Source organism: Aulonocara stuartgranti, assembly GCF_965226115.1.
Source record: "Aulonocara stuartgranti genome assembly, chromosome: 13".
Classification (NCBI taxonomy): domain Eukaryota; kingdom Metazoa; phylum Chordata; class Actinopteri; order Cichliformes; family Cichlidae; genus Aulonocara; species Aulonocara stuartgranti.
In genome coordinates this window covers 10859606-10878474 of record NC_138949.1, presented here as the reverse complement: position 1 = coordinate 10878474, position 18869 = coordinate 10859606, and the positions used below count along the sequence as shown (strand labels likewise).

General features: G+C 41.5%; 1 protein-coding gene across 8 annotated transcripts in view; it reads left to right on the top strand.

The window, feature by feature from the left end:
- Window positions 1–18386, top strand: part of ate1 (arginyltransferase 1) — a 51707-nt gene extending 33321 nt beyond the window's left edge. For 7 of the 8 annotated variants that reach the window (XM_082557678.1, XM_082557675.1, XM_082557673.1 and 4 more), the window contains 2 exons: window positions 8681–8801; window positions 17032–18386. In XM_082557678.1, the coding sequence (XP_082413804.1) occupies window positions 8681–8801; window positions 17032–17210 (300 nt within the window). In that variant the 3' untranslated portion in view covers window positions 17211–18386. Of the gene's footprint in view, window positions 1–8680; window positions 8853–17031 lie in introns of all 8 variants that reach the window. The other variant, XM_082557674.1, reaches the window with a different exon arrangement.
- The last annotated feature ends 483 nt before the right edge of the window (window positions 18387–18869 follow it).

The window sequence follows — 18869 nt, the reverse complement described above, 5'->3', positions numbered from 1 at the left end:
TGACAGGAGAGCAAAGTCACATTTGCTAACAAAAAAAAACAAAAGACAAACTTGTCACTGGATGCATGCATTTTGCAGATTCTCACAGACAATATACAGCTTTTCCTAAGCACTTGAGTTTGACTGTGACCGTCCAATTATCTGCTAAAACCATAAATAAAATCCTTAATGTGCAAACCAGCTCAGGTTCTTCTTGCAGCATTTTATTCCTTTCTCTTCAATCCACCTTCAGCTGCTTGCAAGATTTCATTAACTTTCATTTGATATCTTTTCACTTTTTATTTTCGAGCTTCACCTGAACAAAGAGTCGATCCATTCTGCACTGTAGTGTTTTTTTTCCATTTTTCTTTTCCAGAAGTGCGTATATGCCCGAGCACTTGTCTGTGCAAGTTACTTTTGAGTACTGAATAAGCAGACTTTGATGATAACAAATGAAGCGCTCACCCACTTGGCTTAACCAATCTAGTACCTGGTCTTAACATTTCAAATGCTTTTCAAGTGTGGTGTACATGCTTATATACAGACACACACTCAGCCTTACAGAATACACACCCAGTTATACCCGCTTGGCGAGGGAACGAGAGAGTTGTATGAAGTGCCTCTTATTCTTGTTATTATTGTTCACAGTGAAAGAATGTCTCGCTCTGAGCCCAGGAAGCCATTAAATTTTCCACAGAGAACGAGAAAGAGTCTGAGTGAGTGAAAATAAGTGAAAAGAGGGAGGAAGAGGACAGATGGAGAGAAAGAAAGGAGTGACATAATGTGTGCCAAATGAGAAAAGGAGGCGAGATGAAAAGCGTTATTCGTTTTCACGGCGGTACTTCACCGACTTTTAAAGAGCCCTTTCGCAGCAGCTGCACCTCTGTTTTCCTTTTCAAAGCCAGCTCCTCCTCAAACAAACAACAAACACTGTCAGAGAGACGGTCACTCCTACAGCAGCAGCCAGAAGTTTTTGGGTTTTTTTTTTTTTTGGGGGGGGGGGGGGGGGGGGTTTCACATGACCAAAGCTTTTGAATTCAGTGGACCTGAAATAAATCCATCCAGGTGTCAGCCACTGTGCGCAAGAGTATGTCGGGATACGTGCAATGAACAAATTTGATGTTGGTTTCTGGGTGCAGCGTTTGCCTTAATCAGTGCGTGCCTGCAGGCTTTTCTGTCACCTGCTGCATCAGCTTAGCTTTCAGGACATCAATTAGACATGACAAAGTGACTCCCAGCTCTGGTATCAACACAGGAGCTCACTTTCACCTGCATACGAAAGGTTTGAAAAGCAGTATGCAGTCATCTGTTGTTTGGTTTTCATAGAAATCAAATCATAGAAATAGCTGTCCCCAACAAGTAAAAATGGAATAATCTGTATTAAGTCATTACAGAAGTGTATATTAATGTAAATCTCTCAAACACTCTCATCCCCTCTTCAGGTACGCAGTGGCAGGTTATGACATGCTAAAAGCCTCCAAGTGAGCCGCAGCTATCAGGACTCTGCATGTGTGTTATTTTCACTCAAGGAGCCCAATCAGACACTATGCTATGCGTACGTGTGTGACCTGACATTTTGTGTGTCACTTGTTGAGCGTCTTGGTAGACTAAGAGTGACGGTGAGTGAACTTGAGGCATCTCAGGGTGGGTGTTTCCCTACAGTAGCCCTCATCCCACCCCCCCACCCCTCCGGTGCGCGCGTGCTACAGTCCACGGCTTCGTTTTAAGGCAGCGTCAGATTTGTTGATGAGGGCATCGCTTTCTTACGTATTCCTGTTTATTATTGTTGAGCTCCTGGCATAAACATTATCCCGCTTTGGTAGGTTTTGATGAGTAGCATTGAAACGGTTTACAGTGAACAACAGTGTTTATGTTGAACTGTCGTCTAATGCTGTAGGCCCAGAACAGCGCCACGCCCACCCTTTTTCCTCTTTCTTTCATTCTTTTTGTTTCTGTCCTCCTTTCAACATTTCTTAACAAAAAAAGGAGGGGAAACAGCCGCCATGCTGGTCGGGATGAAAGATTGATAGAGAGTAAAGAGATCAGATTGAAGAAACTTTCAGCTGATTCCATTCGGATGAAAACATGGCAACACGTTTTTGCTCTTTTAGTCTAATGTTATTACAGGCAGAAGTGATATCTACTCTCGCAGTGGTGAGGTTCTCATTTCTCAAATTGTCATCTGTGTGCGAATGTGCAGTAAGTCATGATGAGGTGGTATAAACTTACTGTTCGGCGCGGTGCGGCGTGGATTGGTCTTTCTCACGCATTTACTGTAATAGTTTTATGTGTTTAGCTCTCTCTTTCATGTCTGCCTGTGTTCTTTTTCTCAGAAGAAGCAATATTCTCTTGGTTCGTAAAAGCTGTTATTCTACTAAACCAGCAGCATTACCTTCCAGCAATCCTCAAGTTAAAAAACCCTGTGCCCATCAAAATAAGATCAAATCCAACGGGGTCCATTTTCACCCTGTCTGTGAAGTTTATAAGCCAAAGCTTAGCCGTTTTGCTGCCTTCCACTTCTCCCCCTTTTCCCCCGAATTTTTTTTTTCTTTTTTAAATTGGAGCCTTTCTGACAGAAACATTGTTGTTTGATTTAGCTTGACAGGAGACCACCAACAGCGCACCTCTCAGCAGAAACATTCGTTTAAAGTTTTGATAATTTCTCTTCTCTTTTATGCTTCATCCTCTCTCTTCTGTCCTGCCACACTTTGTGTTTTTAACAAATCGTTAACAGGTTAGAGCACGGGCTTGGTCCAGCCACTGCTTGGCACCCTAAGAAACGGTTTACAGTGAAAAACAGTGTTTATGTTGAACCGTCGCTGACAGTCTCTCACCCTGTCAGCGCTGACAGGGTGAGAGACTGAGGGAGCAGAGTTCAGGGAGGTTAGGTTAGAAGATTCAGTGTTACTGCTGGTGGAAGGACAGAGTTGGGAGAGGGCGGGTTGCAGAGAGAGTCTAAGCAAAGGGGAGGTCTGAAGGTCATAAGGGCAAAAATGAGAGTTTGGAGATGGTGTCATGCTGAGCACATCCAGAGCCCTCTAGCTGCCAACCTGAGGTGTTTGCCTTACCGTTAACTTCACCTCACCTCTATTTATTTTCAAAACCTGGTGCAGCTGCGCCGCTTTGTCTGAAAGTCTGTTTTTTGTTTGTTTTTTTTTCTTGGCAAGAGACCACATTCAGATCTTTGATAAGCCCTACTCGACAGAATGGGCTGCTTTCATAAATGCATTTAGAAACACAGACTTATAGTGTGGGCGGAGGCCTTGCAGTTAGAAATCTGAGGTGGGGTTTTAAGACGGAGATTAAGGGCTGCGGATCTGACTGCAAGTCGGTAACCTGTGGTCTGTGTCAGACATTCATAAGAGTTCGCCTGCCCGTAAAGACCCGAGAAGATGAAGAGATAAAAGTGCCCAGTCTGAGAGCTGATGCCCATAAAAGCGCTGCCATTGGTTCTCAGGGTTTGGTCGAAATGTGATCCTGTAAAAATATTTTTTTCCTCATTAACCTGTCATCCGTGGAGCCGTGACGCACAAGCCAGGCAAAGGGAGCGCTGGGCCAGAATTGACTTGGGTGGAAGGGATTGGTGGGGGTTGTCCAGGGGCCCACAGGGGAGACTTACCAGCCTGGATGCTTTATTTGAAGGCCGTCCTGTGGTAATGTGTTGAGTAGGGTGAAGAGGCCTCGGCGGGCCCCTGAGTGTTTAAACAGCAGCAGTTGGCGTAAACCTCCCGTAATGCAGCCTCATTTCTCTGGGCCCTCACACACACACACACACACACACACACACACACACACACACACACACACACACACACACACACACCTCAACAGGCACAAATGCATATGTAGGTCATGTGAAAGTATGATCGCATGGGCCACTATTCTAAAGCACGGCTTGTTTGGACATGTCTTTCAGTGGTGCTGTTCATTCAGCCTGCTTAGTTTTGTATGCTATTTTTCTAGCTGCGTGTGTGTTTCTGTGGGCCGTGCTGTTTATGTGTGTCCGTCAGCAGGTAGAGCTCCCCAGCCATGCTGCCTCCTCCTCTGGGCACAATATATGCATGTCAACAGTCGGAGGACCACAGAGAGGGGTGTATTGTGAGGGCCGCATTTTGAGGGAGAGTAGAGTCGTTGTGGGTTTCAGGACCTCTGTTTATTGGTTTTTGAGTAAAATTGGTTGAGAGTGACCCTGCGTCAGAGTGCTGGCCTCTGCCAGGCTAGGTTAGGTTTGCCTGGCTTTGGGTCACACTGCTTCTTTGTACGTACTCCAAGTTCAGGCTTGTCCTGGGTGACGGCCAGCTGCAAAGAAATGTGACTTCTTGACCATATTTGTCTGCTTGGGTTTAATGCCCATTTCTTTCTGAGAGTGCTTGACCACTATGTAATCCCAGCATAATATCCCATTCACTATTGTGTTCATGCTTGACCTAATATATTATATAAAACAGGGTGCTTTTTGTATTGCATGTTATCTTTGGATAATATATCTCTTGCCAGTGCCAGACAGACTAAAGTCTAACATTAGTGACCTCATCTATTCTATGACCACTCTTACATCACACTTTTGGAGCCGCTCTGTCTCATACTGAGGTAGGTGTTCAGTTAACCAACTGATTACTTTATAACTTGATGTTCTTTCCTGGGTTGGCTGTATCAGTTGTTTTAACAAGAAAAGTCTCTTTGAAACCGCATGCAAACACTGTGCACAGTGTCTGACTCGTGCAAACACAAACATACAGTGATACCTCAGCAGGGGTAGGGGTGTGTAAAAATTCAGCTGTAGATATGAGCAGGAAATTAGCTGCAGATGTGGGTGTAAAGTAATGCAGATGGAGACAGGGAAACCCTCTTACCATGACACTAAGTCCACCTCCTGTCTTTTGGTCTGGCAAGCCTGAAAGGGGATCGCTTTGAACCATGACACTGCTGTGTGGCTACAAATCACCAAATGATCTCATCCTCAAAACTCTCTTTCTGATGCAACATGTGATCGTATCTTTACGTTTTTGATTCCTCACAAACACATTTCCCTTTTTCTAGCTGCATAAAACTGCCAGAGCCCTATAAAATGTATTTGTAGACACTGAGCTGGTCTCCAATGTTAAAAGGTTAATGAGCTACAATCAGTGCTTCAAATTTGTGTTTAATTGATTAAAGCTGCTTTTACAATTTGTGACACCCTGGCGGGAGAGAAAAGAAGGTGAAGACGGTCTTTTGTTTGATGAAGGTTGTCTCAGCTCAGCACATACCAAACTCATTTGTCTGATTTCCTAGTCAGACTGGGAGGAGGAAAAGAAGCAGGAGGCAAAAGAGGTGTAGATTTTCATGAGGATTCCTTGGCTGCGGCGAAGCACTCCATTTATGGCTCTGATTAATTGCCTTTCATATAAATCATTGGTACAGGCCTGGGGCATTGCTCTCTACCTCGAGGTGTGTGAGACAGGAGTGTGCACAATTAAGGGAAGGAACAAGGTTAGTGAACTTTATTATGGACTCAGTGACTCTGACAGAAACACACAAATCTGTGTGCATGCAGTTGTGTGGCCTCAAAAGAGTGAGTGATGCTGTATCATTGATGGGCTGGGGATGATAATAGTTCTGCAGAGTATTGTGTAATTGTATGTCAGGCCCTGTGGAGATATGTGTTTATTTAGTTTAGATGATTGAAGCTGCATAATAGTTTACACTGGGGCAGCTTGTTATTCAAATGAGGTTGAGTAATTGTCCTCTCCTGCTTGTTAAAGTTTGGGTTCACTGGGAATGCTGTGCTGTAGTAGATTGCTTTCGTATAAACAGTGACCTCTGCACATTCATTAACAAACACAGTGCAAAACAACAGATTAAAATGACTCAGAGCCTTTTCTCACTTGTACAGTTTACATTTTGTTGAGGTTCTCCCTCGTCGTCGTCACATTATTACTGGACGCACCTCTTAGTTTGTCCACTCATCTCCTTGTTTAGTTTTTGTTTTTCATCTTGATCTACCCATTTATATTTCTTTCCCTGACTTTCTGCTTCTCTCTGGCTTCAGACATTCTCTCTCAGAGCTGGGCCCCTCCATGCTGGCACCCAGACTGCTCCCCCCACCAGCCCCGCTGCAGTCAACGTCTCAAAACATTAAATACCATCCTTTTGCTTCATCTGCACCTAATTTTCTTTCGCCCCTCCCTTTCTCCCTCCTAACGCCTCTCATTTTTCACACCTCAGATTGCAGCCAAGTCTGTCTGCTGAAGTTTCTATGCGTCCCCCCCCCCCCCCTTCCTCACTATTTTATTTTCTTTTTTCTCCCTGATCCCTCATCTCTCTGTTTCCAAATGAGCCTTTCAGAGATTGTCAGTCATCTGCATCACCTCCTTTCTGCCTGGACATGCAAGCACGGAAAGGAGTGAAGGATGGAGGGATGGTGACAGATTGGTTTGTGTGGGAAGTTTTAAGCAGCTACAATGGAGGGAGCAGGCTCTGAAAAGAGGGTGACTTAACCTGAAAAGATTTATTTTCGGCTGAAACGTCTTATTCAGGCCTACCTGGCAATATGCCGAGCAAAAGTATATACATATATATATACAGACAAACCTTATCGCATGACTTTCTTGCCATTTACACTATCACTTCCTGTGGCCTCTTTAGGCCACTTAGTGAGCTAAGAGCCACTCAGGAGCATGGATTTGTTGTAGGCCATTTCACTTCCTGTTATTAGATTGGTGGTAACGCTCTCAAGAATCTACATAGCAGGGAGCCATTACTGGATTCTAGTATCTGCTTATAGATAAAGATATGGATAATGTGAGCAAGCTGATGCAAAAGACAGAAAACGAAGGACGAGCCAAGGAAGCTGCAAGGGTATCTGTGCATTACATGGCCTTCTAGTCAACCTGGGAAGAGAGAAAATATGAGGGAGGATAATGAAAGTCAGTGGTGAACTCAGTATTCACATTCAGTTCAATTTATAAAAAAAAAGAAGAAAAGAAGCTGACAGATAGAAAAGCAAAGCCCAGTTTGCCATCACCTCGCTTCTTTATTATTTCTCTCCACCGTCCAGACCACTAATAGCTGTGTCCTTTCGTACTCTTCATCGTTTCTCCTTTTCAGGGGAAGAACTGAGGAATTGTCTTTGTGCCATGACCAGGCTCTGCGTCTCATTTTGCTCAGACAGTTCTCTCTTTTTTTAAGGTCTACAGCAAAGGCTGGATTTATCATTTACAATTATAAACACAAAAAGTAGACCTGTGTAAATCAAGTTCACTTTATTTCTATTGCAAAGACACACACTGACACACAAAAACAGTTGTTTCTGTTCCTTAAATATGAGCTTCTGGTTTCTGGGTGCAGAAGGCTTAAGTGGGGAAATATGTGCATATCGTTGTGTTTCCGCTGTTAGCCAGGTGTGTGTTCTGCACGTAGAGGTGTGTGTCAATGCGGTGTTGAAGGAGTCTATAGAGGTGTGGCAGAGTGTGAGAGTGTCACGCTAGCTGTGCTGACAGTTGCAGGAGGCTGTAGGTTGTTGGGATGTGGCCGACGATTGCGTGCATCCACTGCAGCTCCGGATGCAGAGCATTCCACCTTCATCTGTCTGTTAGCAGGAGCACTTGGAGCAGGCTGAAGGCTTTTGCTTCATTGTGAATTCCTTTATTTTTTCCCCTCCTTACAACTTGGTTGACTTTTGGAGTGATTGTATGATTTTTAGAGATACATTTTTGCTATGGGATGGCCATAGACGAGGACCCCGCTTTAGTTGGAAAATACAACTGTCTTTGTATTCCACAGATTCTTCTGTTTTTCATTTTCAAAGCCATAAAACAAACTAGTTCTTTCACATAGCGTCCTATCTTGCATGTGAAAGCAGCCAGTGTATTTTTCATACATGTGCAATGCCAGATGGTTCGTGGTCAGTTTGTATAACAGTATGCTCCAGCGATGCTATTTCCTTTGTCTTACTTATTCCGATGTTTTGATGACAACAGTGTTTTTTAAATCATTTAGAACATTTTGACCTTCTTGTGTTTAAAAATTGCATTCCTGAAATCCTGGACTCTTTGTCCTACGGTTTAATGTCACATAAACTGTAAATATTGGTGTGGGTGTTGAGGCAATGCACCGGGCCTTTTGCAGGCCTTGTTTACAGATCTTTCTCTGCAGTTTGTATTTGTTTGGAGCCATGTGATGGAACACAGTTCCCTGATAATGGCGTCTCTTTCTGTTCATTCAACCCCTCGCTCATTTCCCCCCCCCCCCTCTTTGCTTTGCAGCTGTTTTTGTTAAGCTTAGTTTTCTTTCCATCCAAAATGTTTGGTCAGATACAGACTCGTACCCATTTCACAAGCACACATTACAGTGCTGACGTGTTTACATTTCCTGCTAAACGTGCAGACAGTGTAACACTCATGACATGGAGACACACAGCTCAAACAAAGACCCTTAACAGAGAGGGGTTTGATCCAGGTCTCAACCCTCATCTTGACCCTGGGGTCAGTTTACAACTTGTCAAACCTTTTGATTCTAAAGGGTCACTAACACTAGAGTAGAAAGGCTTTTACCAGGCTTGCAGCATATTTGTAAGTATTTAGTTGATAAATGTTAGAAAATGGTTTTAAACAACAAAGAACCAAACTGATGTCCTCAAGTTAATCATTTACTACATAATGAATATATGGCAATTTAAACAGCAGTTTTAATGTTTTTTCTTTTCTCTTTCTTTTACCAGGGGCAGTACCGGCCTTCTGACCTCCTGTGCCCAGAAACCTATGTCTGGGTATCGATAGAGCGATGCATCCCCCTTCTTGACAACTCCCGCTACGCTCGTTTGAACCAGGATCCTGATTTAGGTACTACTGCACAAAACTACTGCTCGACTGATGGCATCACATGGATTTAATGTATGAAACTACATCATTTTTTTTTTAAACATGCAATTCCATAAACACAGCACTGTAGAAAAGTCTTACGCCACCCAACATGACTTTATATCTTGCTTCCAAGTAGTCTTGAGCAATAGTTTTCTTTGGAAAATGGTTGCTTTTTTACTCATTTTCAGTCCAGTCCTTGTACTTGACCATTTTATTTATTTATTTATTTTGAACACTGACCTGTGAATCATTTAAGCATAAAACAGGCTCCAGACTCCTCAAACACAATCCTGGTCTTGTGTAGACAAATTGGCAAAGAAGACATTTTAAATTGTCCATTCAGAAACTTTCTCACTAACAGCCTGCTGTAATTTGTTCCCATTTCTTTAATAATAATCTGTAAAAAATTCCTAACATATCATTGTTTGACAGGCTTAAAATAGTATTTTTGCACCAACACTGTGATGACCTGTGTGTCCTTGAAAAATTTGAGGAAACTGGACAAGTTGACACTTTTTTTTTTTGGTCTCTAACCTAAGAATGATATAAAGCAGAATCTGACAGTCATGTTCTTATAAAATATGGAAAAAAAATCCAGCAAAGACCTGACGCAGGAGAAATACAGCAGTGTTGGAGATTTTTCTCAAAACTGATGGAATTATGGGCACAAAAAAGTACCAAAAGCCATCTGATTGGTAAGAGATTCAATTTTTTCCAGCATTACAATGATCCTAAACACACTGCCACTGCAGTAAAAGCATACCTGGAAATTAAAACAGAAAATTGAACACAATCATGAATTGGCCTCCCCAGGATTATTGAAAATTACTGAAACAGTAAAAACTGAATTCAATTTAATAGAATTTGTACAAATTAAAGAGGCGTTTGCAGATCCTACGGTTTTCTCATTCCTCATCATCATTTGGTATGGCCAGAGCAGACTTGTATGCAGTGCATATATAAACCTATGTATACGTACCACTGATACACTCACTACATGATTGACTGTTTTGTTTTTCCCCCTCTTCGGTTTAATTTTAAAATGTTGGCATACTTAAAGCAGTTCCAAGAACATGACTGGTTGAAGGTACAGAGAGCCAGCCATGTCCTGTTTACTGTGGCCCATTAATCTGCATCACCAAACAGGCACCAGACAGAAAAGAGCCACCGATCAACAGTAATAGGAGATGTGAGCGGACATGAATTTGATTGTCAGATAGATGGAGACTGATACATGGAGGGGAAAGAGAGTGAGTAATAGAAGAATAGATGGAGGGAGAGATGGGGGACATGTGATAAAAATATTTTTACAACGAAGGCAATTGAAATGATGGTGGCTGTATGCTCGCACCCAGAGAGAGAGAAAAGTGTAATAAAATGGAAGATGGATTGATAGAGAGTTGGAATGAGAAGGAGCGGTATATGAATGTTAAACAACAGACGTGGGGGTTTGTTGTAGTGACCTCATACTTGGAGAAGAAAACCAACACAATTGATGAAGGAATCTCAGTCCGGATCAGATTGTGTGATGAGGAAAAGTTTCCAAGCAGATAGTTCACACTCTGTAAAGAAAGTTAATCGAAACACATTTCTTAAGGAAATGAGGATTTACTTGCTAGCGTTGGTCGTTCAGTTATATAGTGAAAACAACACGCTCGGGAAAAATAAGAGTATTTAAATGTCAATTAAAATGTTAAATGACAATGTCTAGACAGGTCATTTATAACACTGCAATTAACATCTTAGCCAGCGGTTGATCTGACCTTTCGTTTTGTTCCCAGTAGTCCTCGGCCTTGCACAAATTACTGAGGACAAAATCAAGGTCTTGGCATTACCATTATTCACAGTGAGCAGTTTATGTTTGTGTGTCTGTGGTTCTTGTGGTGCCTGGATTCCTGCGTGGACTGTTGATCTTGGACAGGACTGGGCATTATTTCAGGCCTAGCTGTCCAAACGCAGTGTCATTACATTTCAGTGCTAGCTGTCTTGCTGGTTCACTCTCAGGTCTGGTGCCAAGCTTTGTGACTGAACTGTAAAAAGCCAGACTAACAGTAGTGTGGAGGGTGCTGTCCGCTTTAGAAATACATCCAAGTGGCGAATAAGTCAGCAGGTCAACCTATTTTGTCATTGTCACTTCAGCAGTATGTCACACAGTTGAGGTTTGTGGCCCAGTTCTTTGGCTAGTTCTTGTTGTGTGATTAGATTTTTGGACACAAATAAAGACATGCTGCAAATAGTTTCTAAGTGTTGGGAAAGTCTTCACTGTTCATTTAGGAATCTGCTGTGGCAATTTATGGCAGCTGCTGGGCCACAAAACTAAAATATTTGTGCGTATGTCAGTGATTGTGACATGTACTCTGCTCTGATTGATTCATCTGCTTTCACACAAAGCAAGACTGATTACCAAACTATGTTTGTCTAGTGTGATGGTTGAGCAGTCAACTGTCAATAACAGGGTTCAGTGCACAGCCTCTTATTTATATACTGGGAATACTGAATTTGTCTCCATCAACACTGGTGTCACATTCTGCCAAAAATAAACATGTATAGTAATATAATTACTCTGATCAATTCAAAGAAATTTGACTTTAGCCTATTCACATGGAGATCTGTTTGCCATTACAACTCTCCTTCACTTTATTTACTTTATTTATTCACTTTTTCCAATACCATTATATTATACTCGGTCGCTACTATACAGTAATCTTGTCTTTAAAGCAAACCCGCCTATAAGCCGCCTCTCCTGTGGTTGGTTGCTGCTTGGAGACAGAATGTTTGAACTGACATCACACAGAGACTTGAGTAGAAAAAACTAAAAGAGAGTACGTGGAGCAATCAGCTCTTTCACCATAGGGACTGTTTGCATCACACATGCTGACCTCATTATTTTAAGCTTAACAGTATAAAGACAGAAATAAGGAAAATCGTAGTAAGTCCACTTTAAGAATGCGGTCAAAACATCCTGTCTGTAAATGGGAAGGTTAGGATAATCATGTATTACATTTACTATTAACCAATAATAATAGTATTATAATAATAGTATACTATTATTATACTTATGAAGTGCTTTTTTTCTCTAACTGGGCGACCCGCTCTACCTCCTGAGCAACAGCCAACCAATACACAGACGTCCCAGGCCTTTACTTTTTTAATTATTTTGATCTTTTTACTTATTTTATTATTACTATCATTATTATTAATACATTTGCTGTCCTATCACCACCACCATACTGCTACCCATAACCATTAGACAAACGACCGAATCCTGAATTATATAAACTGTTAATCAGGTATAGCTCTTTAAATCTTACTGATGAAGTTAAAGAAAGATTTAATTTTCTTTTTTAAATAATTTTTAAACATAGATGAATTAAAATGGAATATTTGTGAAACAAGCATGGCAAATATTAAGATTATTTTCAGAAAAAAAAGTTAGAACAACAGATAGTAAAAATAATGTGTTGCTCGCTTGTTGAGAAGAATGTGCTGGTAGTTGGTTAAAATCATGTTGCTTGATTTATTTCCATACCTTTAAAGAGTCGGTGGAGAAGTCTAAAAATCAAGTCTCACCAAAATAATAATCATACTCAGTGTAACCTCTCTATATAGCTTGAAAGCCAGAACCTTAACCTCCGGCCCCCAGACAAAGGTCACTGTTAGTGTGCTGGATATGTGTTTAGACTGTAAAATGTGACCAGGTTACAGTGCTGTACTAATGAGGTGTGTAAAGACAGCTAATCTAAAGTTTACACAGCTCTCTTCACATCAGACTCACACTGATGCCTGTTGCTGACATCTTGAGGGCCCTGGGACCTGGGGCAGGTTGGCTCTTAAAATGTATGTACACACACACACACACAGAAGCTCACTGTGTGCAGCACATATCTGTGTCTCACACACTCATAATCCGTGTTTGCCTAACAGCGGGAGTAGTAGGGGCATTGGCCGCTAAGCAGTATAAATATTTGCCAAAATACGTGACCCAAGTAGTCACCCCTTGAACTGTAAGTGCGCCTGGCAGCCACTAACCCACATGCACAAAGTTACACATTGCATACACAAACCCAACGTTGTGATAAGTAAAGTGCCAGCTGGTATTTCACAATGTACTGTTCTCTCTCTCTCTCTTTTTGTTTTTTTTTTACCTTTCGTTACATCTCTGACGCACACATTCACAGCTTTGCATCAAACTGATAGTCTCTGTGCTTTCAGTGCAACGAAGTGAAGCTAAAACATTAGCTAGAGGCGTGCATTCTAGCCTGATGGTAGCCAGTCATTACCCCCAAGTCTCTTGTGATTTACATGATATTTCTAGCTTATGCCACACGTTCATATCTTGTCTCACTGTCATGGCCACTTTGCTCTGCTCTTAGGCAGGCTTTCTGCTCCTTAGCCTGACTAATGCACGTTTCCATTCAGGTTAAAGCCTTTTTTTTCCCAGCAATACAGGAATTTCTCTTCCCGGAAGCCCTTCTTTTGGTGCTTTAAAAGAATATTTAAGTCTTTTCATTAGTAATAATAATAATGGTAATATCCTTTATAATGGAAAGATATCCTATTGTCGCTTCGGTTCCTGCGATGGACAAAAATTCATGGTCACCGGCAGGGATTCAGGGTCAGCTGCTAACACAGGGGCTTGAACCCAGGTCTTACAGTCAAAGAGCAGTCTTCTCAGCACACTACAACACCCTTCTGGCCCTTTCCTTTTCAACCTTTAGCTCTTCAACATTGGGTCAGAAGACGTGGTCATAACCTGATGGCCTGCCTTTGACCAGCATCCGGTGTTAAGCAAGTGTTTCGAAAGTTTGAGATGGATGGGAAGAGAGAGAAGCGTGGCGGGGTGTCAAGGCCCGTAGCCTCAGCCTTGACCCTCGCACTCCCTTATCCGACCCTCATCACTCCTCTTCCCCCTGACATTTGAACTCCAGCCCGAAGGAGCTGTGACCTCAGAGTGGCGTGTCACTGAACGTCCGGTTGGCCTGACAGGAACAGGGTCTGGAGCCACTCAGAGAGAAGAGACACTGATGCAGCCAGAAGTGAGTGAAGAAGAAAAGGAAAGTTGTTTATGTGAGGAGCGGATGTTTGGATTGCCTTGAGTAAGAGAGAAAGATCTCTGCTCAGTATTACTGTTTCACTTAATAGGCCATCTTCAAGCTTCATGCTTCTCTCCATGTTTTCCTGTTTAATGTAAACTCGTCAGTATCTTCACGAGGCGACACTGTTGGACAAGTGTAACTTTGTAATAACTGCAGTGTAAGTGGACTGTCACCGTGATGAAGAACATGAGGAGGCGGCGTGTCGTGAATGGCCCGAAGGAAGCCGAAGAAGCATCAGATGTTTAAATCTTTTCACTTTGATTCCATTGGGACACAATAATCCTTCACGGCCCAAAATGTTGTTCGTGAGGAAGTTGCATAACATGTTTACATCTTTTTAAAATCAATTTTGCCACCCGCTGTGTTAAAACCTAGAGCTGGTATCCTTTATTTAAAAGTTAGTGTCAGCCTTCCTTCAATTATGTGACTCAGCAGTTTCTCGAGAAGGGTGGAAAAGACAGTAGTTGGGGCATTACTGAGCAGGGAAACGAGGCTAATAAATAAAACATGAATCAACTGTGTGGAAAATTCTAGCTGAAGTATGAGAATATCTAAATGGTGAAAAAGCCTCGGGGCTTTATGCTTCTAACAGCTCTCTTCTTTCCCTTGGCTTGTTTTTCAGGTAGTTTGTGTGCAAGTTAGATGCCAAAGTTGTAGATAGATTGACATTTGGATCTCTGTACGCCACCACAATGGACTGAAGTTAGGCAGTTGAACTGAGAGGCACTTCAGTCAAGAAATGGTCCAAAATTCCTCCACATTGTTTTGGACGCTACTCGAGCAACTACAGGAAACATCTGATGGACGTAGTTGCTGTTAAGAGGTTCTACAAAATACAGAAACAATCTGGTAACTTAACATATTCATTTTACATTAATTATAAATAACAGGATTATATTTAATACTTGGATGCAATTCATTTGGTTCAGGTCTAGAAGATGGTCAAATGGACATCACTAAGTAGGCCTTTACTGCAGGTGCCTTCAGTTGATGCTTGTTCGCGCGTCTTACGGCAGCTTTTCTTTCCCCCGATGCCCTGTCCATGCAGCTTTGCATGGAAATACCCAGAAACTATTTTAAAGATCGTCAAACATTTTATTCTTATATAATGACGTGTCAAAATTCATTAAGGGTGCTAGGGAGGTCATCAGATGTCATCTTTATGGGTGAAAGAGTTCAGATTCAAAATTCTACAAATGTTCCATTTCTTTGCCTCGCTTTCGATTGATTGATTGAATGTGAGCATATGGTCTTCATGTTTTGTTTTATTTTATTTTTTCCTTAAACATTTTGGTTTTGCTTCTCTGACCAGTAGATTCCTTCCTTTTTTATCTGGAATCCACCAAATGGGTCTGTAGGCCCGTTTTGTTTTTCAGCCCTAATGAAGGCCTCCCTCACTCTACAAGTCATTAGACCACATGTTGAACATTAGCCAGAACAGCCACAGAATGCAAATACAGCACTTAGAAACAACTCTAGACATATTATTACCTTGATTTGACCCGAAAGAAATAACAACAGTCCACACCTGGCCTTGAAACCGCTTATCAATGAATTGTCCGATTACTTACGAGCCTGTATAAACAGACGGAGAATTTAATCAAATGATTTTAATTCCTAAACAGTTAATGTGGTATTTTTTGCTACGTATTTGTGATTTTCACTTATTGTTTATCCATCTGAAGTTATGCGAATATTTAAAATGTCCCACTGGTGAGTCTTTTTGCTTGAATCTTAGACTTTTCCTTTGAATCTGCTCTGCCGATTAAGCCATCATCTGTCTTGGCAGCGGTTTAGGCCTGAAACATTGTAACAGATTACTGCAGCTGAGGTTGACTCGTATTGCTCTCAACAAGTCTATCATGTCTAAACACATCCGAGGTCCAGTTACAGTGCTTTTTGAGTTTCCTTTTTTGTAAATGTAAGATTTCTTTTATAGAAAAGACTCACTTTGCATTTTTTTTCTCCCTGTTGTTTTTCCAGTTGTTGATGTGATCAGGTTGTATTTGGCTGTATTGCAAATATTTTAGAAATTAGTCAGAGATATGTGTGCTCGCATCTTCTTCACCAGCTGCTCAGCTGTGAGCCACATGGATGATGTCAGTGGAGTGATTAATTGTGAAGCCCTTAGTTCTCTTAATACGACATCTACTTAGGCCTTTTTGACTGATGTGCCTGACAGGAGAGTGCGCTTCACTCTGCTACCTGCTCCAGAGTTGTTTTTTCTTTTTCCTTTTTTCTCTAGGTTTCCAGGTCAGGATTGCTTCAAGCAGGACACTTTTAATGGATCAGTTGTTATATGCAGAGTATTTAGGGGAGATATGCATTTCAGAAGACAAAATAAGCATTTTGCAATTGTTTAACTAGTAGACTACATGGTGTGATAATGGACTAAGAAGATAAATAAAAGCATTTAAGAGTCCTACTTGTATGACTGCAACATTTATTGGGTAGTTTCTGACACAAGAGACTTGTAGATGTTCCAGTGCATTTAAAAAAAAAAAAAAAAGTCATTTTCTGACTGAAATGGGAAGTTTATGAGTGAGGCTGAGGTAGAGTCATACCTCTGTACAGTATATTTGGCTTTGCTTTGCTCAGTATGTACTCCCTGCTGTGCTTGGCTCAGTGTCTCACTCCTGGAGGCGGCAGGTTTAGTGTCAGTGAGGGTCAGTGTATTTCAACCCTTTTTTTCCACATCTGACTCTCCAGAGAATCATTCTTAGCTTCTGCACACATACACTTTAGAGATTAGTAGTGTTTTACTGGTCCATCAGAGCTGTAAAAACACTGCTGGCAGTGTATGACACAGGACCTAATGAGATGCTGAGTTTGGCAAGCCAGCAGGGAGCAAGGCCCTGTAAACAAGGCCTGCTAACTAGCCTGCTCACGCACCACTTTGACCCCAGGTTTAGGGCACAGAGGAATTAAAACTGAAGGAGGGGGGGGGGATGTTTTCTGCTCCTCCAACACTTTCTCGGAATAATGGTGAATTTCTGCCAAGACACTCAGAGGTTAACTCAAACGAGCGAGGGAAAATAAGGACATTGTTTATAGTGCTTGATGTGTCTACACTGGTCCTCATTATGTTCTCATATGTGCCTGTTTTCGTCTAGGAGATGCTCGGGCCGTGAGGGATTTGGGCAGAGCTCTGGTGCTATACAGACGGACTGTCATGCCCTATGCAGCCTACTCCCGCAAACGCAAGGGCTCCAGCGACGAGATGGAGGTGCAGCAGTACGCCAGCTTGGTTGGCCAGGACTGTGCTGAAAGGATTTTGCTTTATCGCTCGTAAACACAACACATCATATTACCTTTGAATAAACGTAAATACATACTCCCTCGGCTGTTTATGTATGTCGCTGTTTATGAAAGTGCTTTCTGACGCCTATCCACGTAGTCTCACCGTGCTTACCCTCCTGTATATGCTGACCATGCAGCAGCCGATGGCAATCTACTGCATGTATGGCCTCATTCACTTATTCATTTATGAGTTCTATTTTTTTTAATCTGTCAACACCACTGTTCTGGGTTCATTCTTTTTTGTGTGCACCATTTTGATTTACTACATGGACAAGTTCATTAAATGGATTTTTTTTGTAGGAAACTATTTGGAATATATTCAGTGTATTTGCAGTACAGCAGAGAACAGAAAAGAATGTGTTATTCTTTTATTTTCAAAAAACGTTTCCAAAATTTCAACAAAAAAATTCAAAAGTTCCTAATTTGCTGTAACTTTTTTTAACAGTTTAATGGTGCATATGGTCAATGAGAAGAAACTCAATTAGAAAATATCAGGCAGCAGAGTAACTGCAGCTACACTGCTGCCTTTCTCTCTTATGTCACCGTGGGATGCAACCATCTCGATTGATAAAACAAACTCAGTTTAAGCTCAACTTGTAATAAATTTGCTTTACATCTGCTATAGCTGAGGTACAGCAACTGGTGCAATACAAACACACACAAAAAAACAGGTCTAGACATAAACAGATGAGCCAAAGAAAAATTTATAGTGAACAGATTGACTAATGCAATCATATTCATGTACCCTTACGCCCCTATCGCATATCCTCCCTTTGACTTTTTTTCTTTCTTTTTGGCACCTCTCTTAATTGTGTATTCTTCAGTGCTGATCTGAAAGAGTGTTTGACTGCACCCGGGTTCGTATCAACATCGCCACTGACACTCACCAAGCATGCTTTTTTTTTTTTGTTTTGTTTTTGTTTTTTTTGAATGCCTGGTGATTAAAAAATTTTCTTTTATTATTATTGGTATTATTATTTGCATAAACTGCGTCCCAAAAAAATTCACCTCAGCATTGTAAAGATTTTATCACTTGAGTTCATGCTTGAGGTCAAGCAAACAAGACATTGTTTTCAATACTTTTGATTTTAAGTGTTGCTTTTCTTTTCCTTTGAATATTGACTGTTATTTTTGATGAAGTTGAATAAAGGAGTTACAGCCTCCCTGATTGGACTTGATGGCTTTTCTTTGCATGCAAATTATGCAACACAATGCCGATTCCACTGGCTGAGAGATTTTTGGAAACATGTCAGTAACGTGTTGAGTCGTTCAAGTCTCTTTCTAAACTGTGTTAATTTTCACACATACAGTAGTTCATGTGTGAAAGCTTATATCTCCTGAAAAGCACATGCATACCCAGAGATAAGCGCTTCAGTTGGACTTCAATTAGGTAAAGCAACAGGTGTTGGATACATGAGCTGGCAGAACGCAGATGTACATGGCTTCTTACCGCAAAAGGTTTTCGCAGCAGTTTGACTCGTGGCCTGACCTGATAGCAGCCAGGGATCTCGTCTCACAACAAAGCACGTGTTGTCGTCTGTGCTGTAAACACAGGAATCTTAACTTGATGCCATGGCACGACAGGTTTATGAATCTCACTTAGTTGGCAAGATCTGCTGAATGTAAGGCAGGAAAGTTGTGCAGTAAGAGA